We start from the raw sequence: 27,941 nt of genomic DNA, 5'->3' as shown, positions 1-27,941 counted from the left end.
TTTTGGTTAATAAGTGTAACCTATCCATGGGGAATGGTATGGTCCATGGGGAGGGACCATTGGTATAAAGTTGTCTGTTTCTCAAGTGTGCTGTGCTTCATTTCTATTCTAGCTCAGGTATGTGAGCTGTGAGGAGGCTGTCACTAGCTGGCTGATGGGATCAAACATCTTTCATCATTAGCTGTGATATCCGTTGATAACAGGCTGCTATTTGGTCGTAAGCGTCAGATTTTCGACCATCCTTTACATGGCGAAGCTTTCTATATTCTCGACTTGGAAGTCACCAGTGTCTTCTAAACTCCCATGGCTAATTGCAGGAGGACAATTTGATTGGGAAAATGATCCGCTATTGAATTAGATAATCTTTTGCTCGACATCGTCTATTTCTGATACTCTCTTATTGATTGAGACAGGTGGGTGTCCACCCCAAAGTGCTACATGGCATGACCAAGATTCAGAAATCAAGTGTCACTTTGAATGACACTCACTTGGGGTGTATTCATTACGGAAACCGTTTACTGTTTAAGAACCAAACGGAAGCAAGCAGTGCAAAACTAGAGTTTGTATTGGACAAATTCAGGTACAGTAGGTCCCATTTTGTTCCGTTTGTGTCCATTTAAGAAACGTTTGCAACAGAATTGGCGGAATGAATACACCCCAGGCTTGATGATTAAGAGGATCAGAAATAGACCAGATGGCAGCATATACATTTTTGGATTCAGAAGAAGCTGGTGGGAGGAGCTTTATGAGGACGGGCACATTGGAATGGAATTAATGGAATGGAGTGAAACATGTGGTTTCCATGTGTTTGATACCGTTCCCTTTGCGCCCTTCCAGTCTTTACAATGAGCATGTCCTCCTATAGCTCCTCCCACCAACCTCCTCTGGTTGGATAACATCACGGAGAAAAGGGAGATTTATTTGAATAAATAAAAATTGTCAACTCAAACGTTCCCCCTGCAACTAGTCATGGGAGTTGAAAAGTATCGCCAAGTAACGGTTGGTCGAAAATCTGCTGCTTACAGCTAAATAGCATCCTGTTATCAACGGGTAATCACAGCTAATTATGAAAGATGTTTGATCCCATCAGCTAGTCACTAGCCCGGTGTACCCCAACCTGCTATAGTTGTTTTGGCAGGGTAGGCCTGATTTTGAACGTCAGCTTTTGATTTAATTTGAACCAGTGTTTTAGCAGTGACAGAGAATTTCTCTATTTTGTAAATATTTTTACAGCCCTATGTAAATATCGATTGGATTGAGTCTTCCACCTTTTCACTGTAAATAAACTGGACACTGTTTTGCACCTGATCCTGTTGCCTCCTATTACCCTGATGGTTTCTATAACATTTGGTCCCTACAACAAGCAGAATAATAATCTTTCACTCCAACCAAAACCAACAACCATTTGATTGTAGGTGTTCTATTACAGTGCAACCATTGGGTTTATGTTCAATTAGCCACATGAGGATAAAATTAGTCCCATGAGTGAACCAGTCAAACATCAAAATAATGTTATTTGTTATAAATACAATTTAATGAAAATAAGGCTTTTGAAAAAATACAGACATTGTTTTTAAAACTCTTTACATTGATCTGTGCACATATCTTCAAATGTATAATGTATGAGAAAACCAAGATGACTAGAATTAAAACAGGGAAAAGTATTTACAGATACTAGAGAAATATACAGTACCAGTCAAAAGTTTGGACACACCTACTCATTCAAAGGCTTTTCTTTACTTTTACTATTTTCTACATTGTAGAATAATAGTAAAGACATCAAAACTATGAAATAACACATATGGAATCATGTAGTAACCAGTAGTTTAGATTCTTTAAAGTAGCCACTCTTTGCCTTGATGACAGCTTTGCACATGCTTGGCATTCTCTCAACCAGCTTCACCAGGAATGCCTTTTCTACAGTCTTGAAGGAGTTCCCACATATGCTGATCACTTGTTGCCTGCTTTTCCTTCACTCTGCAGTCCAACTCATCCCAAACCATCTCAATTGGTTTGAGGTCGAATGATTGTGGAAGCCAGGTAATCTGATGCAGCACTCAATCACTCTACTTCTTGGTCAAATAGCCCTTACACTGCAGTGAGGTGTGTTGGGTCATTGTCCTGTTGAAAAACAAATAATAGTCCCACTAAGCGCAAACCAGATGGGATGGTATAGCGCTAAAGAATGCGGTGGTAGACATGTTGGTTAAGTGTGCCTTGAATTCTAAATAAATCACAGACAGTGTCACCAGCAAAACACCATCACACCTCCATGCTTCACGGTGGCAACCACACATCCAGAGATCATTCTCTCACCTACTCTGAGTCTCACAAAGACACAGCGGTTGAAAGCAAAAATCTAAAATTTGGACTCATCAGAGAAGGACAGATTTCGACCAGTCTAATGTCTTGGGCCAAGCAAGTCTCTTCTTCTTATTGGTGTCATTTGATGAAACTTGAAAAGTTCTTGAAATTTTCCAGATTGACTGACCTTCATGTCTTAAAGTAATGTTGGACTGTCATTTCTCTTTGCTTATTTGAGCTGTTCTTGCCATAAGAGGGAAATAAATTCCACAAATTAACGTTTAACAAGGCACACCTGTTAATTGAAATGCATTCCAGGTGACTACCTCATTTTTTTTTTTTAAGCTGGTTGAGAGATTGCCAAGAGAGTGCAAAGCTGTCATCAAGGCAAAGGGTGGCTACTTTGAAGAATCTCAGATATAAAATATATTTTGATTTGTTAAAGATTTTTTTTTGGTTATTACATGATTTCCCCAAAAATCTAGGCAGAGAGCTTGGAAATTCAAACACCTGACCACATGTCAACATTGTACTTTCAAAATCTTAGATAGCAAGCTTGCAGTCCTTCTCATATGAAGAGAAATTATAGATGAAACGTATCGGTGCTCATCGGCCATTGGACATAAACATTACTCAATGAGTGGAGGAATCTGTGTTTAACTTCAAGAGTTGCAAAGCAATCACTAGCCTGCTATTCAGTGGAGTTGGTGTGTGCACCATAAATTCAGAGAATGCCAGACTCTGATGACGAAGTTTGATGTCAAAATTTGCCCACGAAAGACCGCTGCACCACCTTCCTGTTCAAGTGAGTCCAAAAATGTATTGTATGCTGCTGCAAAAATGATGTAATATGCCAGGGAGATATGTATACTGTAGCCAAGAAATCATTACTAAGTGTATGTTGTGTAGTAAGTTGTTAGCTGTTGGTGGTGCACATGTAGCCGATAGCCTGTTTAAGAGAAATGTCATCATCGAATATTGTAAGAGCGTTCATTATCTGCTTATATGCCCCATTTATCTATCCTATGGTTCTGACTAGTAGAATAAAACTAATAGTTTTATTGACTACATCCATCCTGACTCGCTCATTAATGTCCTAATCGAAATTACGGATCGCCCCCTATCCACTCATCGTCCCCTTATGCCATGGTTTGTACATCTCAAATGTCAGTAGAAACCACATTTGTTTAAGCAAGTCAGCCATATCAGCTATGTTTTTTAAAAGGCAGTAAATGAGGCTGAATGAACTGTTTCGCTGCCAGAGAAGGCTCCGCTGATAGCCAGGTGTAGCGGTGGTAAGGATTCACTCCATGGTGCTGTAAAGAAAGCTTTGCTGTTGGGACAACTTTATGTAGGCACTAACAGTTTGTGGGCACCGTATTGTATTGTTTTTTCGATTTTGCTGGCATGCAAACAAACATTTTTGGGGGATTGTATTTACTAAAGTGTTTTTTGTGGATAATTTTGTAGTATTTACTATAGAATTCTACAGTATATTACAAAATTCTATAGTAAGTACTACACATGATCGAGGGATGCTACAGGATGTGGCATTGTATTCTCCAGTATACTGCTAAATTATATAGTAAGTACTACACATGAGCAAGGGATACTACAGTGTGTAGTATAGTATACTTACTATATAATTTAGTCGTATACTTGTGTTTACAATTATATTGGAAGCACTACACAATCGAAGGATACTACAGTGTGCAATATAGTATTCTACAGTATACTACAGTTTACTACAGAATGATGTAGTAACTACTATGGTAGAATCTTTTCCTATCGGTGAAACTTTCAACAAACAGTAGGGAATACGGACAAGAAGCAATTTATATTCCTCTAAGGTAAAATGTACAAAGAAACTCCTGTCTTAAATTATCTATTTCAAAAATGTATGTGTGCATAATGGGGGCCAAAGGCTCTTCTGAAAAACATTTCCGGGATATTGTTTTACATTTTTCATTTCTGCAAAGCTGAAAAGAAATCCTATGAATTTTCTTTCGACATGTTCTGAATTATTTATAGGGTGTGTGTTGCTAAAGCTCTGTCTGTCCCTCAGCGAAGCCACGTGAACCGTGAAAGCTGAAAAACAAATGGAGAGCACCTAGAAATGAACTCTACATATGTGGTCAACAGTGGGCAATTAGCCGCACTCAAGCCAACCAAAGTTCATTTAGACAACACAGAACAATAACAAGCCTGGGCTGAGTCATCAGAAGCCATTAATGAGGATTTAATTGTGTTGTTCTCATCGGTATACAAAGACCGCCGCAGCTTCTATGCCCACTTTGTTGCAGTAGCTTCACAAAGTTTCTAAAACGCGTGGTGAGCGTTCTGAATGAGTAAGACTGCATGTAATGTACAGGACAAATAGAGACGGATTATCCATTATCTTCCCGGCCCTGTGCTGAACTAGCCTCTATCAAAAGGCCTCAATCAAGTCTTTCGTACAACTAACCGCTGTAGAATTAATACAATGATAATCAGAGAGGAGTTATGGAGATGGACGCTCTTCATTTTTTCATCTCCCTCATCTTCCCCAAATGAGATTCTAATCGTATTGTATCAGATTAGGGGTGGCACTGGTAAGACTGTGAAAAACCCACTGCTCGTCCGGGTAAGGACTCCCCCTAAGACTGGCACTTTCAGCCCCCCACTCCACCCAAGTCTGCCCAGGCTGTGACAGTGACATAATGCCTTCTAATGAGATTTCTGAATATACAAAAGCCTTGTTCACACTGCCTTATTGCTCAAATCAGTTGTGTTTTTCAAATCCGTTCTGGACTACTGAATGTCCAAACAGCAAGTTACAAGTGACAAAATCGGATTAGTGTGTTCTGACACCATTTGCTGACAAAGCTATGCTAGTAGTAGTGACGGATGTGTGTGCGGTGTTGTAGGCTGATTGGTGGTGGTGCTTGTGCATCCTATCCCTCAGAAGTTAGGTAGCAAGATAAGGTGGCAACAATGCCTGCCATGGACATTTACCAGTTGCTTTGAATGTTCAAAATCATAGCGTAAGAACACTTTTAAAATGATCCAGTCTATTTTGGCTAGTTAGCTAGGTAGCTGTTTAGTTTTCTAGCACATTCACTCATTTGTTGGTAAACAATTAACAAACTAGTAAGCTACCGCATGTTCACGTCAAACTGCCAACAGAGCAGCTAGCAAGCAACAAGATATGCCGAATAACAGTCTAAAAACCCCTTGAGGGCAAATATTTCAGATTTGACCGTTTAGCCACAATTTACACAATTTAGATTTGTATCTCTAAGAATGTGGTTTGAAATGTAGGTTGAAATGTCCGATTACATGTGCTTTTGGACTGGTCAGTCTGCAGGAAAAAGAGCAGATGCAAATCAGAAATGCAAATAAAAAGGATTTGAGTCACTTTAAACTGCCAATGGGAACACGGCTAAAGAGAGCCTTGATTGAAATGTTCCCTTCCATCCAAGCAGCAACTTTAGATTTTTTCCTTAGAGTTTGATTTCATGTTGCTTTCGTGATGATTGTGAAGCGTCAGTGCTGTAGGCCTACTGTTGGTATAATTCACACTGAGGGCAGAAGGCGTGATTCTTGGGGTTAGTCTTCCCCGGAAGAGCCCAGTAATTGGGACAAAATTCAATGGAAGCTGTCAACAATCGGTGTTAAAGATATCAAATCTGGCAGATCTCAGAGGAGTTTGACATCACGGCAACTTGAGGCGTCCCAGGAAATCCATGTTTCTGGTGAATTCTATACAACAGCCTAGTCTAGGCCAGTCATATGCCCTGTGGAGGTCAAGATTGAAGTTGGGATGTCACTGTGGTACTACCCTCCTCCTCTGCTCCAGGGTGTGAAGACCCTCCTCTCTCCCCAAGGCATGCTGGGTACCCGTTTTGTGGGCAGCATCCGTAGCAGTGATGTCGATCAGGGCATATTTAGAGGAACTTTTCCCTGTAGAGTGAAGAAACACCAGACAGTCCATGAGATCAGTAATATTGTTGACCCTCCGTTCAGGACATCATGCATAAAAATAGAATGACCACGGTAGGGAGGTTTATTTAAAAACACTGAGTGATCACTCTTGTGTACGGTTACCATTCAAATGAGAGAACAGCAATGTATTCCTGTCCTTGAGCTACAGAGGAAGCAATGAGATTGACTTCAAGATTGCTTCAGCTATGCATTCTCCAGGCGATCTCATAAAGTGGACAAATCCTTACACACATGCTCGCACGCACACACACACACGTCAACACACTCTGGGAAGATGACCACATTAGAGCAAGAGACTTCACCATGGTATTCCGAACGCCCTATGACCTTCTGACGCGGCTAAACTGGAACGCTGCTCCTCCAAGTGATATATAGATGATGGCACACACCGGGACGGAAATCCTCTCGCTGACATTGGAAATGAACCTTTCTCGCGTTGAGCAAGACTGTCCCTCATATTCCCGGAGAGTAATGACGTTAATGGTTGACTTTTCTGCCGATTAGACCACGCTGATGATGGTGGCTCAGTTGTCACTCGGAAAGATCGGGAGCAATCTCCAACTAATGGAGAAATAGAAATAGGGGATTATCATTTACCAAGAGTCTCTCAAGTCTTATTGGAATCGATACGCCAGTGGTCGCAAGCTACCCTGTCCCTCTTCACCATCCTGTAGTTCTGAGCGATTAGCGCTTTTTGAGGTTGGTTCAGTTTATTATAGTACATTTTTTTTAAATCACAGTTTTTGATTTTGGTTTCGACGATTTTTCAAACACTAAATACATGATGAAATAAAGACAGTAAAATTATTTTAGAGCTTTTCAATTAAAATTCCATAGCCAAAAATGTTGATCATTGTGATCATTAAATTTCCAAAAGATTGAAAATATTTCATTGCCTATCTCAGGTCCACATTGGGTTGAAAAATAGGAAACGACTATGAAATAATACAATATTTCAGTTATATATTCATTCGTTTTTATTTACTGAGTTTAATATTTTTCATTCTTTAAAGTAATCCTCTTCTCTCTGCTCAGGCAGTAGCAGCCAGCCAGACAGACAACCTACGTTATCTCTGTGCTCCCCATACTGTACTGTCTTTAGTCATACTATTTATCTAGACTAACCTGCCGAAGTATTCTGCAGAGCTGTCTGACAAAATTATTTAACTAGTTCTTCAAAGTAGATAAGGCATACTTTCACAAACTGTCTCTTTCCTTCTCGTAGTTGTATTATGCACATTCCTCGCTCTCATGTGGTCTATGTGTATCTAACTTAATTTAGCAGGTGAAAAAGTCTCTGTCTGAGCTGGCGCAATGAATTGTGGTCATTGTAGTTAATTACTACATTTCTGCACTGAACTAGGTTGAGTATTTGCTTATGAAAACTACAACTCCCTTAAGCCCAGCATCCCACATAGTTCTTGATGTCGGTCAGTTGTTTAATTACCGGAAAAAAATTGACATTTTGGTTCATCCCTCAGCACTATTATTCTGTCTCTTTTTGCATGCAACCAAGAAATCTGAAATACAAATGGTCACACTTGAATCTTGTGCTCACGCAAGAAATATATTGTATGCCACTTGATATTGACTTTGATCACAATAATACCTTCAATATACAGTGTACTTACATGTCACAGGAGGCTGCTGAGAGGAGGTTAGTTCATAATAATGGTTGGAATGGCGTGAAGGGAATGGTATAAAACACATGGAAACCATATGTTTGATTCCATTCCATTTAATCCGTTCCAGTCATTACTATGAGCCTGTCCTCCCCAATTAGCCATGTACAATAGTGCACTTCAAGATGCACATCATTTCAATTGGCTATAGAAAAATTAATAGCAAGACAGAAGACATTGAAATCACAGAAGTGCGGACCACCAGAGACCCATAAAAGACAGGTTGTTATTGAGAAAATGGGCTCTTACTCTGTCCTGGAAGGTGTTGGCCAGTCCCCCTGACCCCAGCATGCTCCTGATGCTCCAGCTCCATGTAGTTCAGCTGTTTCTTAGACATGGGGCTAATGGGAATATTGACGTATGTCACACCATCACCGCAGGGTCTTTCTGGAGCCACCATGTCTGGCGGAAACACAAACTTGGCCCCTGCCAATAGAGAAATACCAGGGTGTTATTCACAGATTGTTCTGGAGGCCAAATGAGGCTGACTTATCAGCAGGCACAGGTGATGCATACCTAAAAAAAAATATGAATCTGAACCACACGAGTGTTATTTCCAGAATGAACTTCTCTACACTCTACCATATTCTCAATATTAGTGACCTACTGGTGGCCATTTTGTGGCACTTAACATGCTGCTGTGAGTTTCTGTTGGTGTCTCCATCAGGGCAAAGCAATGGTCTCATAGAAAAATCTAGTCCTTGATAGGACCTACAAAAGGTATTAGCAAATGTGTGCAACTGAACCTACTATACAGATGCCGTATCTTAACTTGATCATCCTGTTGTTATAGGAATTTTCCTGCCCCGCAGGAAATGCAAACGTGTAGTGTATTCAAGGTTTAAAAAGGTTTGTGAAGTTTGTAATTTCCACTTAAATATTTCAGACTTGGTTTCCCCTAACGAAAAAGGTATCAACCCCTACAAAAAAATGGATTATAATCATTGATTATAATCCACATTACAATTCAAATGTACTGTTGCTTCAGGATTATTTTCCTGCTGTAGCAAACTGGCACAAATTAAGATATGGTATCTGTACATACCCAGGACTAAAGTTATTATGTATTGCTGAACGGTTGAAATAGTGGGGAAAATACATCTTAAAACAACCAAAAGGTGTGTATTGTATCAGTTTTAACAGTCTTTCCTGTCAAACACAGAAATTAGACTAATACAGCAAGTCAATTTGTTCCACCCACATGCTTTGCACCTGCTCTCAGATAGTGTAGAGAGACAAGAGAAGGAAGTCCCCAAAGAGCTTTGCCTGTCATAAAGCTGAAAGCCATTCAGGGTAAAGAGAGGAATACATTACTGGGTGGTTGACTGCCATTGACCTCAATGTCTTATTCCTACAATGGTATAGACCATAGCTAAAATATGTACATTTCAGAGTAGTCGCTTTTTATCAGCTACAGTAGATGCCATCGCTTTTCATAACCTGATTCATTACGGCGTTCCCGGCCTTGAATTAAATAACGTATACAACTACAACCTACAAATAGGGATTTGTGAAGGATCTGATTCAAGGGCTATAACAGAATTTGGTGTTAAACTTTTAGATAGCGATGTAAATCATTACTGCTCACGTAATCTTTTAAATGCTTCAGTAAAACCTCTTAAACTGCAGTAAGATGTTACTACATCTTCTATTGTAACCTGTGTTTCTGCTATCACCAACGGCACGATGCAAAACACTGGACGCAGCTGTTCTTGAGTAAACATTGTTAAATCACATTCATCTTTCTAGGTCAGTGCATCTACTCCCTATAGCCAGGGGCCATTATCTGGAAGAACAAACACTGCATAAAAGGCCCTTTCTATATAAAAGAGTTATGGTGGTCGTCTTACTGTGAAAACAGTGGGATAGCAAAACCGATACCGCTTTACACAGATAGTTCTAAACAGACCATGGGAGGATTTTACGTCACTTTTTCCTGTAAAGTCAGCTAGCTTGATTTAGGATCAAAAAGCACCAGATACTGTACAAATGTTTCACAAATACAACTATAGGATAAAACGTTCTCCCTATTAGTACATGCAGTTTTTGACACAAGCCTCTGTTTCATTTAGCTTCTCTCAAGAGAGTCAAACTACAGTATCCCTCATACATACTGATACAGTACATAAAACACATAGTTAGTGGACTAGCGTTCTGTACATTAAGCTGCCTCATGCTAGAGAAGCAGGAGATAGGCTCCTGCCCTATGGGCGACACTGGCTTGGAAAAGGCTACCTACTTCTACAGCGATTCCATTCCGTCATTCCATTTCAATCCTTCAAAATGGCGGCATTGGCACCCTAACCAGCTGAGCACCAACAGTGTCAGGGCAATATTTCTCCAAAGTAATTGAGAAGCCATTCGAGACTGGCAGTCTCTCTGCGGGTCTTTCCTTTGGTATCGTCTGAGAGTACTGATGCCTAATTGATCAGACATTAACCATCCCTTGCAATCACAGCAGGCCGTAATGGCAGCCCATTACGACAGTGGGCATGCACACAGCTTCAGAAGCCGGGATCTTTTAGCCTCCGTTCACACAGAGTAAGCCCAGCAGGGGGGCAGCCATTTTGGCAGACAGCTCTTTGTGGTGCAGCACCGCTCTGTGGATTCTCTTTGGAAGGTCGGCTGCTTTGGCTTGTAGAACAGAGTGCCAATGGTCTGTGCCAATTGTCTAAGCAGGGGCTCTATGCTGCTACTCTAGCTTTTTGTTGTACTCTGGTGGGTAGGAATTTGTTTTATCAAGCAGTGTTGAGAGGTTATTTTGTCACTGAAGTTCTGTGAAATTTTAGAAGTAAGTTTATTTTTAATAAGGAGCTGAAGGTAGCCAGTTTTGAAAAGTTCAGGGAATTTTTTGGCACAGGTTGCTGGACATTTAAAAAAGTACAGTCACTAGAGAGCTGATTCTTTTGTAAGGTAAACAGTGTCCCCAGTACTCATGACCGAAGACCTGTCCTAGAGAGATCCAGCAAGCCTGAGGGGCACTAACTACTAACTAATGTTATGGCTTCAACAGGAGGAGGGTGGCAAGGTGACACGGGAACTGAAGCCAAGTGTGGGAGGAAAATGGTGGCGGAATGAGTGATGGGTGTGGTGCCACTGTGTGACAGCAGTGAGGAGAGTTCCAGAACAGGTGTGTAAAGGACTGAGGGGACGTGAGAGTGGGCGGCCTAAGTGACCCTGATGACTGTCCCTTCACCTCACATCATGGCCAACACTCTGTCATGTGCACTTCACTGCCTGGACATCCTTTGCGGAAACGCTGTGTGACGACAGTACAACAGTAGAGTGAGTGTTCTTCTCACAGCTGTAACAAAAATGTGTGCTCCTTATGCAACATGAGTTACATAAATACAAAGGCAGGATGAAGCGCTCAGACATTTTCAAACACACAGAGATGACAATAGACATGGAAGCAGAGACAGAAGCCTGAGAAGTGTACAGCATGTAAAACAACAGGACAAAACACATTTTTACTCACTGTACTGTACAATACTTCAATTGAGTTGGCGGCGCAAAAAGCTAGTTTGACACAGGCACTACTGTTCTGTAATACTATTTATCAGACGTTAGTTAATTAAGGCCAGAGCTATATATTTAGAGAATTAGGCCAACGTTTAGAATGTTGAATACTGTTCTAATTCGAGACATTTAGTTATGTAGCATTGTTCCCTATGTAATGTTAAAGGGGAGAAAACATGGCTGCTATAGAATGTTGAAATGTGATGTAAATGCATCATAATGCAGAAACCGCATAAGCTCAACTCTCTAAATGCACTACTCACGTTAAGGCACGCTAGGTGTTCTAAAGTGTACACCTCGTCAAATGAAGTGTTCCCTGTCAGGTGCTAGTCTATTACCTTTGCTCAATCTCACAGAGCACTCCAGGTGTCACAGACCTGTCTGTACCTCTTCTTTGCCCTCTCTGACCCCTACATCTGGTGCTTGTCTCAATCCAACAGGATGCTGTTTGTCTGTCTGTCTGCCATTCCAGACGGTCAATATGTCATTCCACACACTCTGAGCAGCAGGTGATAACTCATCAAAATGATCCACTTTAATGGAGAGAGAGCACAGGAACTTCGGGGAGAAATTGAAAGGTGAAGTTCAGCTAAGAACTTGCCTGCGATTGACAACTGAGAATTAAGAAGTTACCTCAGTTGACCTGAGAAGTTGATAGCCTAGAAGCGAAATCCCAAATTTTCTGTTGAGGAAGATAAACAAAAATAAACTGCCCATCAGTCAGAGGCACATTAAGGGCAGCCTTTGTAGATTTAAAGTAAAATAATAATTTCACCTTTATTTAACCAGGTAGGCCAGTTGAGAACAAGTTCTAATTTACAACTGCAACCTGGCCAAGATAAAGCAAAGCAGTGTGACAAAAAACAACAACACAGAGTTGCACATAAAACAAAAGTACAGTCAATAACAATCGAAAAATCTACATACAGTGTGTGCAATGTTTTGACTGGCTCAGTATTCAGACAAAAAAAAACTAACATAAATGACAAACCTCATTATCTTGCTCTCTCCACGCTCATTTTCGGCTATTGTGGAACAGAACACTGGAATATTAAATGCACTCACCTTCAGTCTCATGAAGGAACCGTTGTTGTCCACAACTGCCCACCAGCTCATACTTGCTTTTTTCCTCTGGCTGCAAGACACAGTACACAATAAGTAACATGCTTGTTTAGGAGGGGGGTGTTTACATCAAACGAAGTCAAGCCTGAGGCTGTAGTTAATTACAAAGAATTCAGTCCAACTTCAATTTAAAAAAAAATATATTTCAACAACAGACTAAAACCCAGACTTAAAGATAATCTCTACTCAACAGTTCACGGGAGTCACTCAAGTTAGATTTAGAATTGACTAATTGGAGTGTACTGAAATCTTACAGGCGTGTCTACTTAAGCTGAAAGGGGCATGTAGCTTGAAGTGTCTCTTGTTCTTATTGAGGCTTATTCATGCCTTTTCTTATGAGACCATTGTTCTGGGGGTTTTGCTACAGTCTTTGGTGTGAAAACATGATGGAAAAGTGCAGCCTCAATGCTTCCTGTCAGATTGAAGCGTAAGAGATCCTGACTTAGGTAGTAAAGCTCTTACACAATGTGTTCTGTCTGTTCTGCTCCATAGCTGCCAAACAGTGTGTTACACTGACTTGCTTGGCACACCCACATAATCCTCCCCAAAATAACTGCCATTTTATTCTAATGAACTGTTCTTGAAGATGCACTCTCAAACTTTTGTATAATTTCAGCCAGTAAATTTGAAAGTGGCTCTCACGAGCCAAAATGGGTCACTGTTTTTTTTTGTGTACTACATAAATACAACTGTGTACTACATAATACAACTGTGTACTACATAAATACAACTGTGTACTACATAAATACAACTGTGTACTACATAAATACAACTGTGTACTACATAAATACAACTGTGTACTACATAAATACAACTGTGTACTACATAATACAACTGTGTACTACATAATACAACTGTGTACTACATAATACAACTGTGTACTACATAAATACAACTGTGTACTACATAATACAACTGTGTACTACATAAATACAACTGTGTACTACATAATACAACTGTTAACTATATAATCCATTTTGTGTGATATGTTACAAATGTAGCAATTCGTATATCATACGAATTTTGCAATTCGTGCAATATGTTACACAATGAGGTGTTGGCTTTAGGGATGCTGGAGCGCGTGCTACGGGTGGGTGTTGCTATCGTGATCAGTGAACTGAGATAAGGCAGAGCTTTACCTAGCATGGACCTGTAGATGACCTGGAGCCAGTGGGTCTGGCGACGAATATATAGCAAGGACCAGCCGACTAGAGCATACAGGTCGCAGTGTTGGTTGGTATAAGGAGCTTTAGTAACAAAACGGATGGACTGTGATAAACTGCATCCAGTTTGCTTAGTAGAGTATTGGAAGCTATTTTGTAGATGACATCGCCGAAGTCGAGGATCGGTAGGATAGTCAGTTTTACTAGGGTAAGTTTGGCGGCGTGAGTGAAGGAGGCTTTGTTGCTAAATACTAGGGTCACAAAGAAATGGCAGACTGCAAATGTTTGGATAAATTCTGAAAAATATATAAACAACCCAAAGTGTTCTAAGTAACGATGCAATATCTTGTAATCTTTGCTGTTACTTTCTAAAAAAATTAAGTATTTACCTTTTTTTCCATAGACATTTGGCCTCACAGGTGTTTCCTTTTAAGTTTGGACCATAGTAATAAAAACAATTGAAGCATGTGAGTTTGATGATCGAAGAGGAGTGAGGAATCCCATTCATAAACCTCCTACCTCTGAACTCTTCTCCAACGCCCAGCTATCCATGGTATCATACTCAACTTTGCTCCTCTCCTCCATACTTTTCAGCTTCTTGTCTGGTGGCAAGAGGAAAATAAAGTGTGTTTGAGATGTGCAACAACACACCAGACTCCTATTACACTGCAGTAAAGCCTGTGAGAAAAATATCCCTATATCAGGTTTTCCTTTTTGTCTACTATAGATGTAGGATCTTAATTTGAGCCAGTTTGCTACAGCTGGAAAATAATCCTGCAGCAACAGGAAATGTGAATTATTACATGGATTATAATTAATTAACATTTTTGTAGGGGTTGATACATTTTTCGTAAGGGAAAATCAAGTCTGAAAATTCAAAGTGGAAATTACAATCTTCAGGAGCCTTTTTAAACCTCAAATGTACAACTTTTACACTACACTTTTTACATTTCCAAATTAAGATCCTACATCTGTACATGCTGTGTACTAATGCAGTCAAAGAAGTGGTGTCTCTTGGTGCCCAAACATGTAACCTGTCTGATCCTAGGATAAGAAACGACGATTGCAGGGGATTGATTAATCAACGTCTTACAAGACCGCAACATGTCAGAGGACAGGATATACTTTAGCATTACATTGTCTGGAGCTCCCTAGTGTGGTTGGGATAAGTGCTGTATTACTCATGGGGATGGCTCTGTTACGAGCACAGCAGCCAACACAGTGGCCCTGATGTCATTTCCAGTACAAATGGAAACCTCCACAAAACCACATTGTCTAAATAACAGTCAACGTAATGCTATACAATCTGGGGTCATGCTGAACAAATATGACAATGGTCTATTTAGTCAGTCATTTTCTTGTTTACCATCACAGTAATGTCAAATTATATTGCTTCTTATACCATTCTGTTTCATCCTGAAGCAACTGGTTGAGATGCTCTGCATCTCTCCCAAACATCTAAGCAGCTCAATCGCAAAATCAATGCAGCATGAAGAAACATAGAGAGGCATCGACAGCTTGACAAAGGGAGGAGAAATAGTCCAGGAAATACAGAAAAGAAAAGGTCTTAGTCAAGGAGAACAGGGAAAGAAGTGAATAAACAAGAGGGAGGAATCCATGAAGGAAGAGGCAGGCTTTGTCTGTTAGCATGGAGTTCAGTCAATAAAGAGTGGAGGAAATCGGAAGGGGAGCGCTCTCTTACCTTCAACGGAACTGAATGACCTTTCACCTCCACACATGGAAGGCCTCCATCTTGTAATTTAGGGTACAGCAGTTGCACTTCAATGGGCTTCTCTTCTTTAGGTGTCCCTTTACAGTCCACACCGTTCTCCAAGCAAGGCCCAGAGGGTAGTGGCTGTCCAAAACATACACCACTGTGGTGAATCTGACCAACCTATAGGACAACGCTGTTCCCGGGCAATGCTGGTGTCACCCTAGTGGGCGAATAGCACTCCTCCCCGTTCTTGCACTTGAAGCAGTTTTCGTAAAATGATAGTCCCCTTGTCTCCCCCCTTGTGGCCTTGTCAAGCCGAGTTCAGATCACGCAAAGGTCTGCAGGTGGTAAGGTTTCTTGGGATGTAAGCTCATGTCCCAAAGCAGAGGCCGTTGACTCATACAGTTTCTGTGCGTTTGTCTTTTTACATGGTTCTCCGGTTGTGCCGCGGGAGCCTAATAGCTCAGCTGAGAGCTGCTGGTTCCTCATTCATACTCTTCAGCTTCTCAGAGCTGCGATTGGTCACTGAGGCAGGTGAGGGCGTGGTCTCGATAACCTCAGTCCAAACGTTCTGTGCTTGCAGCTCAACGCATATCTAGTTATACAGGTTCTGCACATCGGTTTAATAATTCATGGGATTCATTAATAAGAACAAACTACTTATCTAAACATGCTGCAAAATAAACAAGTCTGAAAATAAATTCATGCTTGGACAGGGATATTAAAGGCATATAATAGCATTGGTGTGCATACACACGCACACAGCCAGTGGAACAGATTTACCTGGTATGGCTGGCATTGCCGAGCCCACTGTGTAGGAGAGCGGGTTCCCCTGTGAGAAAATAAGGAAAGAGAACATCTTCAATAATTCAGACTAGATGAAAAAGTTCCTTTCACACAATATTTTCTCTTTTTGTGCCAGCCTTTCAACTAATATAACTAGGGCATTGTCTTTATGTAAAAACATGAAAGCCACTATGGCTTGCTCACATAGAGTTACAATGACTTATTGAAACCTAAGGGCGCTTAATGGTCTTTGTTTTCCTAGCTGAGGTTGAGTATCACAACGATGTTGATAGATGTGCACTCACACAATGCTTTATCCAATAGGACTGGTGCTGGGCAGCTAACAGAGGAATTATTGTACTGTAAGGCTGGACCTTTACGGCACTCATAGTCTTTCAAAGTGACCGAAGACTACACTAAAGACAAGTCAGAGGAATCAACAGAACTATCCCTTTTTGTTTTCTACAAAGGTCATCAGAAATTAACCTTGATAAAGCAATATGGATTATTAATATCTAAATGCACCACCAGCAGAGAGAGCTCTAGGTTTAAAAGATCAATAAAGTCACATATTGTCTATGGGGCAGAAAAAAACATGAACATCATTTGAAGTTGTTTCATCAGAGAGTGAAAACAGACTCCCTTCGATGAAAGAAGAGCAATTTGGTTTAAGATGTTAGACCATAATTCTATCCTCCTAATTCCTGCTTACTAGCAAAAACTAAAGAAGGAAGTAGCAGTGCTTCACTAAATGAGCTAAATGCCTTTTATGAGCTAAATGCCTTTTATGCTCGCATCGAGGCAAGCAACACTGAAGCATGCATGAGAGCACCAGCTGTTCCAGACGACTGTGTAATCATGCTCTCCGTAGCCGATGTGAGCAAGACCTTTAAACAGGTCAACATTCACAAGGCCACGGGCCAGATGGATTACCAGAATGTGTACTCAAAGCATGCGCGGATCAACTAGCAAGTGTCTTCACTGACATTTTCAACGCTGACCGAGTCTGTAATACCTACATGTTTCAAACAGACCATCATAGTCCCCGTGCCCAAGAAAGCGAAAGTAACCTGCCTAAATGATTACCGTCCTGTAGCACTCACGTTGGCAGCCATTAAGGGCTTTGAAAGGCTGGTCATGGCTCACATCAACACCATTATCCCGGAAACACTACACCCATCCAATTTGCGTACTACCCCAACAGATACACAGATGATGCAATCGCAATCGCACTCCACACTGTCCTTTTCCACCTGGACAAAAGGAAAACCTATGGGAGAATGCTGCAAATTGACTACAGCTCAGCGTTCAACGCCAAAGTACCCACAAAGTTCATCACTAAGCTAAGGACCCTGGGACTAAACAAATCCCTGTGCAACTGGATTCTGGACTTCCTGACGGGCTGCCCCCAGGTGGTAAGGGTAGGCAACAACATATCTGCCACACTGATCCTCAACACGCCCCTCAGGGGTGCGTGCTTAGTCCACCTCCTGTACTCACCCACGACTGTGTGGCCAAGCACAACTCCAAAATCATCATTAAGTTTGCTGACGACACAACAGTGGTAGGCCTGATCACCAACAATGATGAGACAGCCTATAGGGAGGAGGTCAGCGACCTGGCAGTGTGGTGCCAGGACAACAACCTCTCCCTCAATGTGAGCAAGACAAAGGAGGGCCGAACAGGCCCCCATTAACATAGATGGGGCTGAAGACAAAGGAGTTGGGGCTGAAGTGGAGCGGGTCAAGAGTTTCAATTTCCTTGGTGTCCACATCACCAACGAACTGTCATGGTCCAAACACAGTTGTGAAGAGGGCACGACAAAACCTTTTCCCCATCAGGAGACTGAAAAGATTTGTCATGCGCCCTCAGATCCTCAAAAAGTTATACAGCTGCACCATTGAGAGAATCCTGACCGGTTGCATCACTGCCTGGTATGGCAACTGCTCAGCATCTGACCGTAAGGCGCTACAGAGGGTAGTGCGTACGGCCCAGTACATCACTGGGGCCAAGCTTCCTGCCATCCAGGACCTATATACTAGTGTCAGAGGAAGCCCCAAAGAATTGTCAAAGACTCCAGTCACCTAAGTAGTAGACTGTTCTGCCTGCTACCTCAAAGCAAGCGGTACCGGAGAATCAAGTCTAGGACTAAAAGGCTCCTTAACAGCTTCTACCCCCGAGGCAGAAGATTGCAGATCAATTAATCAAATAGCCACCCGGACTATATACATTGACCCCCCTTTGTTTGTACACTGCTGCTACTCGCTGTTTATCATCTATGCATAGTCACTTTACAAATTACCTCGACTAACATGTACCCCCGCACATTGACTAGGCACTGGTACCCCCTGTGCATAGCCTCGTTATTGTTATGTAATTTTCTTGTGTCACTTTTTGATTTGATTAGATTGTTTTACTTTAGTTTATTTAGTAAATATTTTCTTAACTCTATTTCTTGAACTGCATTGTTGGTTAAGGGTTTGTAAAGTAAGCATTTCATGGTAAGGTCTACCTGTTGTACCTGTTGTATTCGGCGCATGAGACAAATAACATTTATTTGATTTAATATAATCAAAAGCACTGCTTAATAAAATAGGTATATTTTTTGATTAACAAAAAATCAGCTATTCTATTCGACTGACAATTCTTTTGAAAATGTTTTTTATCTAATCAAGAGTCTCATGCTCTGTGTATGAATAATACCTCTTTCAAAGTATATAAGCATGCAGTTTTACATTGTAAATCACTTGTAAATGAGATTATTCAAAGATCAAATTGAAGGGTTATCGTTTCTTGTGGTTCCATAACAAGCCAAGAAAGCGGAAGAAAACAAAGTTTGTAAAAAGAAAATAAGTAAAAATCAATTCCCTGCACTTGGATGACCTCAAAGTGAGAGAAGATGGTCAATACAGCCGTTTTTTTATCTCAAAATGAAATCATTTCTGGGTAACAATTAAGTACCTTACTGTGATTGTTTTCAATTAAAACTGTCAAAAAGAAACAAAAATAGCTTCTTAGCAAAGAGCAATTTCTCAAGCAAGAATTTAGCTTGGATTGTGTCTGGGAGTAGTCTAAATGGGTAGGGGAAAACTGAAAACTAGCTGTTATTGGCAGAACGGTTTGGTACCCTCTTTCTTATTGGTCTATTAACTAATTTACCGTCTGGTGATGTCACCAGGCAGGCTAAAACGCCATCCCACCAAAAACAAGCTGACATTTCAGGTCTTCAAACAGCTCTTACATTAAAATCGTATTATCATCCAGGCTCATAGTGTGGAAATGTATATAAAACACAGGTAAATAACGTTTTTGACTACACTGGGCCTTTAAAAAGCCCAAGACAACCCATAATGGTAGTACAAACTCAAGATGGAGGCCCATTTAGAAGAGCAGTAACTATTGTGACACAGATGCTCTTATAAACACACTTTCTACAGAGATGGGGGTGTTTAATCGACCATGAACAACATCTGCACACAAAAGAGCATTTCCTGACCTTATTGAGTGAGAGGACAGCTGATATCTCAAATGCCTGGTAGAGTCAGTGATGGGGAAGCTACTCTGAAAATATAGTTTACCAAGCTACCTACTCCTTCACACTTTAAGAAGTTACGCTATACTAAAGTACACTTAAGAAAAATATAGTTGACTAAAGTTACTTTGAAAAAGTAGTTTACTACATCCAAACTAGTTTGTAAAAAATTAGCATATCTAAATCTGAAATGTCATAGACTACAAATTGCAGGAACAGATGGCTCTGGAGTCAGATGTTAACAGAATGTGTGACTTTACCTATTAAACACAGAAAGTGAGAATTAGGCATACAAAAAGTGTCTCAAGTGACAAGTAGGCAGGTCTGATGTTGAAAAAGAAAGGAAATGAATGCCTATTTCACCTATGTATTATTTTCTTAGTAGTGTATAGTTCAGTAGTTTGCTAAACCGCTACATGGCTAAAAAGTTGTTAACTACTGAAAACACTACCAAGATTGGAATTTAGTTCAACTACCACCAAGCAACTGCAAAATGCAATTGAATTACTAGTTGAACTACATGTAGTTTACTACTCCCCAACACTGAGTAGAGTGCAGACAGACAGGCAGACAGACAGGCAGCAAGATTATTAATGTTCCAACACCAATTGCTGTGAGATAGATTTCACACAAAGGGACGCATTGACAACTATAGCCGGCAACAGATGATACCAAGATGACAAGGGTTTACTCACAGTCGAACAAGCTGTTATAAAGTGAAGTCTAATCAAAAGCAGCTGACAGTATTTTTGTACTTTGGTAGTTGGTACTCATGAGAAAAACAAAACAACTCTGAAGAAACTAAACATTTTGGCACATTCTGGCACATTTAGTCAATTTGATGATAATAAAAGTGAGACAGTCAATTGGATTAAGATAAACATGTTTTTCTTCTTTAACACTTTTCATCCATAGATTAATAAAAGTGACCAGGGGAGCATCTCAAATGTATTTCCTTGATTCCTTGTGTCCTCTCAAAACACATTGGAGTAGAGGATCCTAAGTTTCTCCAATAGGTTTTGAGAAGGAAGCGAGGAGAGAGGACACAAGGAATAAAGAAGATTCACCCCAGCTCTCTGTACCTTGAATCCTCCACAGGTGGGGCAGATAGTGAGGAGGGTTTTGGAGGCAGTGGGTTGGGAACTACTGCAGACCTGACAGGACTCTGGGTGTTGACTGTCACTAGGGGGCGCCACCCTTCTTTTGCTCTCCTCAGAGTGGCTCTGCAGGAGCTCTGTGGTGGAGCGCTTGGCAACATTTTCCGAGAGACCCCCGAGAGGAGCATCTTTCCCCCCCTGTGATGACTCACATAATGGGGGTGAACTGGCCACCTGGTCCATAGGTGTTGTGGAGATATCCTGCCCCCTGGCCCCTCCTGTTCCCCCCTGCAGTAGAGTTCGGGGGGTGTCATAGATGTACCTCAGTGAGGTGGGTACCTGGTACTCATGTCCTGGTGCATGGGGACAGGTACAGGGGGCCAGGTCTAGAGACAGGTGAGGGGGCAGGCTAAGCAGGGAGCCAAAGTCCAGGCTACCCACGTAGGAGGAGAAACTCCCAGAGTACGAGGAGTGGCTTCCTGTGGCGATGCCGCTGTCGGACGAGCTCTGGCGACCAATCTCCTGCAGCTGCCGGGACCGAGGGGTCTTGGCACGGGCTCCACCCACCTGGCTGGTGGACGGTTTCTCCTTGGCCTGTAACTGGCCAATGATGGTCTCTGTGCGAGTAGAGCTTGTTGTGACAGGCTCAGTCCAAATGGCCGGCCGGCTGCCGACGATGGAGTCTGATTGGCTGGTGTCGGAGGTGTGAGAGGAGCCTGATATGCTGCAGACGTCTCCCGCCACAGACAGACCATATGTGGAGGAAGCTGCCAAAACAACATAAGAAAACACATTATTTAGTCTTTAAAAACAAAACTATTACTTATATACCGTATCTACACAACACATTGAGGCACTACATCAATAAAACATATCAGATTATCTAAAATAATTTTCCTTAGTCAATTGTCTGACTGGTATTCACAGCCATAATACTCACAATAAATCAACAAAATAATAAATATGATCCTATAGAAACACACTTTTAGAAGGTTACTTTAAAGCAACAAGCACCATTACTGGGAAATGCATCATTTTCCATGGATTAGTCATGGAGAATAATAACACTAACACTAGTACACGTTACATATGTTAGAGTGGCGGTACTTCCTGAAGTTTGTTTAAAGTGAAAGGAAGTGAGGTCTGTTTATGAAACTAAAGGTTGGTGTTTTCCTAGTGTTGTTGAGGGAAGATAAATGGTGGAGTGGCAGTGGAGGCTGGTGGAGATATTAAATTGGAGGACGGGCTCATTGTAATGGCTGGAATAGAATAAACGAAGAGATACAGCACCTGTACTGCTCTGGTGAGACAGCATGTTGAGTCGTTTCTCCAACTCCTGGGCCTCATGGTTCACCCTCTTTTCAGAGTAGGCCTGGTTAGCGACAGCGTTGGTGTCTGTCAGAGTGAAACACACATTTTATTTTACCTCTATTTTACCAGGAGTCAACAGTCAACAACAATACGTAGTATCAATAACACACTAATACAATGATGAACTGAGCTGCAGGATAGGAACGAAACTGCTTCGGGAAGTCACCATGAGGCCGTTGGTGATTTTAAAACAACAGAGTTCAATGGCTTTGATGGGAGAAAATGAAGGATTAAGGAAAATATGCAAAACGTATCATCCCCAGCTTCCAATTGGCTCATTCATCCCCCATCCTCTCCCCTGTAACTATTCCCCAGGTCGTTGCTGCAAATGAGAATGTGTTCTCAGTCAACAAGTCACTAAAGTAATACTGCAAAAGAACACTGCTTTACACCAGACACTGGGAGAAGAATTCCCCTTTCAGCAGGACAATAACCTACAACACAAAGCTACACTGGAGTTGCTTACCAAGAAGACAGTGAAAGTTCCTGAGTGGACAGTTTCGACTTAAATCTGTTTGCAAATCTATGGCAAGACTTGAAGATTGCTGTCTATCCATGATCCCCAACACTTTTACAGAGCTTGAAGAATTTTGAAAAAATAATGGGCAAATATTGCACAGTCCAAGTGTGCAAAGCTCTTACGAGACTTACCCAAAAAGACTCACAGCTGTAACCACTGCCAAAATGTTTTGCACACCGTTGCAAAACATTTTAATACGGTGTGTCCTCAAACTGTGAGGGCGAGAACGCTAGGCCTTTAGAGGGCTAATAGAGAACAGAGTCACATGGGAACACCTTGCTGTTTATGCAACACTACATGTGTTTATTAATAGCACTGCTTGCCATGTGGTACACGCAACGGATTGTTAATACTGGGGCCACAATCTTATATAAGTTACCTTAGTCCTAACCCAAGATCAGCTGTTATTGCTAAGTTACATTGATTTCCTGGTCAACCCATATTTTTGAAAGGGTGCTTCCCAAGGGTCATTGTCATTTTGGTTGTGCAAGAAGAGTGCAAAATGACATATATATGTCAAAGGACAACCACAAGAATTTCAATATGTTATCTAGCTGTTAATGAATGGACTGTAATAGCTGACATCTGCTTCAGCTTCTTGTTTAACAACCGTGTTCCCTTGCACGAGAAGGGACAGTGGTGTTTACAGAAGAGTAAGGAGACTAGACACACAGATAGAGAGAGAGAGAGAGAGAGAGAGAGAGAGAGAGAAAGATAAAGAGAGAGAGAGAGAGAGAGAGAGAGAGAGAGAGAGAGAGAGAGAGAGAGAGAGAGAGAGAGAGAGAGAGAGAGAGAGAGAGAGTATAATTACTCAAGAAATAGGGGAAGACAGAGGAAGGAACCGATTGAAGGGGAGAGAGGGAGAAAATAACACAACGAGATAGAGAACGGCAATGAGAGAGAGAGAGAGAGAGAGAGAGAGAGAGAGAGAGAGAGAGAGAGAGAGAGAGAGAGAGAGAGAGAGAGAGAGAGAGAGAGAGAGAGAGAGAGAGAGTATAATTACTCAAGAAATAGGGGAAGACAGAGGAAGGAACCGATTGAAGGGGAGAGAGGGAGAAAATAACACAACGAGATAGAGAACGGCAATGAGAGAGAGAGAGAGAGAGAGAGAGAGAGAGAGAGAGAGAGAGAGAGAGAGAGAGAGAGAGAGATAGAGAGGAACAGGGTGTATGTACACAGAGTGTGTGTGTGAGAGAGAGGCACCGAGTGTGTGATGGTGGGGGGGTACAGGGGACACTGGAATCATGGGGATGAGGTTACACACATGCTCAGAATGATTAGCAGGGTTTGGTGCGCTCTGTTTGTGTGAACTGTGACTTTGACCCCCCCGCTTTCCCTCTGACATCGTCTCCTGTATTTATTCTACTACGCACTACAATAATAGAAAATTAGTTCAAGGCCTGATTGGGCGAGGGGGATGTGTGAACCCAGGAATACCCACACGGCAAATTGACCAGTGTTACCTAGTGTTGATTTTCCAGTGTAACATTTCTAGTGTTAATTCAGCTGTTTAATTAACTCGGTAAGTGTTAAATTAGCACTGATTGGTGTAAAATAATCTCAGGGTTGGTGATAATAACCAGTGTTAAACCAAAACCACACCCCTCATTAACATATTTCCCATTATGTTTCTTTCAGTGTCTATGTTTTGTATGTATATTGATTGACTAAATACATTTTATGCAAGTCAAATATAAATAACATAAATTCTTCTAAACTAATCCAATCTGTTACTTGGACTTATTGCACCTGATAATGAAATGATTGTTCCAGTTAAGATGTTTTAGGTAGTCTAAAATCTTAGTCATCCCAACCCGGAAATCATTCCGAATGTTGCGGGTGAATAAAAATTCCAAATGTTGGATATTCCCACTCTGGCTTTATTCCAACAGAAATTATACATCACTTTCCAAGCCAGCATAATGTGACTTGCAGGCCTGATGTTGCTTGTAAACCATGAGTTTCAGGCCACTGTATTAGATTGAAACTAGGCTCTCAAAATAAGGCCTTAAGAAATATGTGTTGTATTGTGTTAAATAATTTAATTTGAATGATAACATATTTGTTTAGGATTTCACTTGGTGAAGGCCACAGGACTGAACATGGATGAATATAACAACCAGGTACAGCATCTGTCACTAAAAAAACAGTCATGTGTGGTAACTCTACTATTCACTTGAAAGGCAAGACACTCTGGGAAATATGCAAATAAGGCTTTACACTAAGCAGTGTGTTGATTTAACACTGAAAATTGTGGACCCTTATAGACACTGGACCAGTGTTGAATGTAAGACTCTCAGTGTTGATTTAACACTGGAGAATTTGCCACAGCTGCAGCGCACACCCTAACCTCTACCGTACCTCTCTCACGATGTGACAGAGCATTCAGAGGTGACTGGATTTAATTTGTTGCTATAGTTACCGTTAGTACAGTGGTTATCCTATTACATATGTATAAGGTGGCCCCATTCTATATGCTGCTTATGGTACAGTTAGTTCAGTGGTTATCTTATTATATTCACTAATATTACAGTCTGTACCCAGCTAATCCAATTATGTATAAAACAGCTGTCAGTCATCATTCTGTTGGATCAGAGTACATTGCATGGAATCCATGGGACTCAATGTAACATGCTCTGGAAGTGGCTGCATTCCAGAAAGCACATGGGGTGGACCCCTTTTATAGAGAGGATAAATCCCCCTCGAAGTATGTCTCGAATAACACTTGTTTTGATTAAGACGGTAAGTGTTTGATTTAAGTGTTTGCCAACTTAGAAGGCGAAAAGGCAATGGATACTCTACCTCTATATACCTTATCTCAGAATGACCCCAATGGATACATTTCATCCATCCCCATTTAAATTGGACAGAAATTTGATAAAAAATACCCCCCGCTGCCATATGTCCTGTACGCCACCCTGGTCGGTCTGTGCTTGTTTAGGCAAGCCGTATATCTAGCCGTGACAACCTTCATACCTACGCATCAGTAAACACCTTTGGTACTGACCTGGCAGGACTGGCCGAAGTCCAAAAGGGCCTCTGCTGGGGGAGATGCCTCTGACGATGCAGTCGAACAGAAAGCTGATCTGCTCCCCCTCCATGGATGATAGGAAGAAGACGCCAGCCCCTGTAGAAAACACACATAGCCCGACGGCTTAATGTCACATTCCACTCTTTAGATTATGTTGAATGTTTCACTACACCCATCTGGGTCAATTAAATCAACCAGACAATTGTTGTCCATTTCAACTTAGCCAGAGAACGAAATAAGAGCAACCTTGAACTTTCATATATATAAAAAAAAAACGCTGAAGTTAGATGATGTTAACCGAACTACATTCTAAAATATGTACATAAGCTACAGCTAAATAAAGCCTCACACAACACAAATTAACTGTAAAAATGTCAATCTCTGATATACAGCTCCGGTCACTCAAAATGTCCAATTCAAAGCGTAAAGTTGGTATAGGTTGAGAGGGTGTTAGGGTTAATGGGGTCAGGAGTTTTGCCTTCTCCACTAACAACCAAGGCTGCTAACCATCACCCCCAAGCCTTAGACACGAGGGAGGTCACCAAGAGGGTCCTTCTGTCACTTGGTCCTGAGACCACCCACCACAGAGCTGGCCCCCGTCACATTCTTTAGATGCCACAGACCCTAAGAAGAGGTCAGAGGTTAGCAGCTAAGACCACTCAGACGTCTACACTGAGGGGGACTCAAGAAGCATGTTACAACATCTCCTGTCTGCAGTCATCTGTTGTCGTCTATCATCCTGTTCTGAGTAAAATGGCTAATTCACGAGGTTAATTAACAATCTGACTTGAGAATCATTTACAGTATTCATGGATTCTCAATAGCTGCAATGTCTACTACCGCACCTATGTATTGATTTATGTCAGTACTTGGGTGGAAAGTAATTCATCATTGTTCACCTGAATTATGAGTGGTGCTTTGAAGACAGCGCAAGGCTCTGGCTACAACAACAACAAGCAACAAGTGAAATAACATACTTCCTGAACGATGACGTCATGAAAAGGCTTCAACAAAGCTAAGCAGCACATCTTGCACACTCCACACCCTAACGTAATGAACCCCTCCACTTCTGCCTTATAGACTCCGAATCATAGGACATAACCAAGGCTCAGCCATTTGCTGGGGGGACAGGGTTTTAGACTGGCATGTAAGTAAACTCTAAGCTCTGCGGTGAAGCAGTGCGAGTCAATTTTGGGTCTCTTATTTTTACCCAGGATCAGTAGCAGTTGACAGCCGTCCAAGCAGCGGCCAGGGTTGGGGAGTAACATATTACGTTTTTTTAAAACTGTAATCTGTTACATTACCAGCAAAAAAATTGTAATCAGATTACAGATCCTTTTGAAAAACTTGATTACTTTTAAATTCAGAAAGGATGCTTGCCCCCCAAAAATGTGACACCTTTCTGCTTTCTCAATGACATTCAAATATGCATTGAAAAAAGTTGCAAATTTAAGTTTGTTCTGCCTGAGCGAGTCAGACGACAAGACCAATATGAGGACACCAAATGCGTTTTGATGGATTGCGAGAAAATAGCAGGAATACTAGTCTTTTGTAGGCTACAGCCCAAGCTATGTCTTCCAATGGTGCGACTGCTGTCGGCATCCAAAGTTTATCCAATTTGAATAAACGCTTGGAGGTAAGGATGTAGCCTTCCGGCGATACGGAAATCAATTAGGTCTATTATAGGCTACATGGGCCATGAATATGAATCACACTGCTGCTCTGCTATTGTTTTGGATGCTTTTCAGAAATGTTTTTGTATATTTAAACCCAATAATGGTTGAACTGAAGTAGTTTAAACTGCCTATCAATCATTGTTTTTGTGATAAAGAAACAAATCGGAAGCAAACAGAGCAAAACAAGAGTTTCTATTGGGTAAATTCAGGTAGGTTCCTCCTCCTTTTCATTCTGTTTGCTTCTGTTTAAGAAATGTTTTAAACCAGAATCGGTGTCTCCTTGGTGGATGGAGCGAGACATGATGTCCCAGATGTGCTCGATTGGATTCAGGTCTGGGGAAGGGGCGGGCCAGTCCATAGCATCAACACCTAACTCTTTCAGGAACTGCTGACACACTCCAGCCACATGAGGTCTAGCATTGTCTTGCATTAGGAGGAAC

At 41.4% G+C, this 27,941-nt stretch overlaps 1 protein-coding gene across 3 annotated transcripts in view; it reads right to left on the bottom strand.

Moving 5' to 3' along the window:
• Positions 1 to 1,383: 1,383 nt before the first annotated feature.
• LOC139379011 (protein Dok-7-like) overlaps positions 1,384 to 27,941 on the bottom strand; it is a 36,872-nt gene continuing 10,314 nt past the window's right edge. Inside the window, exons 5-13 of one of the 3 annotated variants that reach the window (XM_071121719.1) lie at positions 25,802 to 25,921; positions 22,194 to 22,298; positions 20,889 to 21,670; positions 16,272 to 16,320; positions 14,294 to 14,376; positions 12,555 to 12,624; positions 8,220 to 8,396; positions 6,591 to 6,849; positions 1,384 to 6,246 (exon numbers count right to left, since the gene is read on the bottom strand). In XM_071121719.1, the coding sequence (XP_070977820.1) occupies positions 6,231 to 6,246; positions 6,591 to 6,849; positions 8,220 to 8,396; positions 12,555 to 12,624; positions 14,294 to 14,376; positions 16,272 to 16,320; positions 20,889 to 21,670; positions 22,194 to 22,298; positions 25,802 to 25,921 (1,661 nt within the window). In that variant the 3' untranslated portion in view covers positions 1,384 to 6,230. The remainder of the gene's footprint in view (positions 6,247 to 6,590; positions 6,850 to 8,219; positions 8,397 to 12,554; positions 12,625 to 14,293; positions 14,377 to 16,271; positions 16,321 to 20,888; positions 21,671 to 22,193; positions 22,299 to 25,801; positions 25,922 to 27,941) is intronic. The other 2 variants (XM_071121721.1, XM_071121720.1) reach the window with 2 other exon arrangements.

Source organism: Oncorhynchus clarkii, chromosome 21 (genome assembly GCF_045791955.1).
Source record: "Oncorhynchus clarkii lewisi isolate Uvic-CL-2024 chromosome 21, UVic_Ocla_1.0, whole genome shotgun sequence".
Lineage (NCBI taxonomy): Eukaryota > Metazoa > Chordata > Actinopteri > Salmoniformes > Salmonidae > Oncorhynchus > Oncorhynchus clarkii.
Note: the sequence above shows the minus strand (reverse complement) of the source record. Positions and strands in the feature narration are given on the sequence as shown.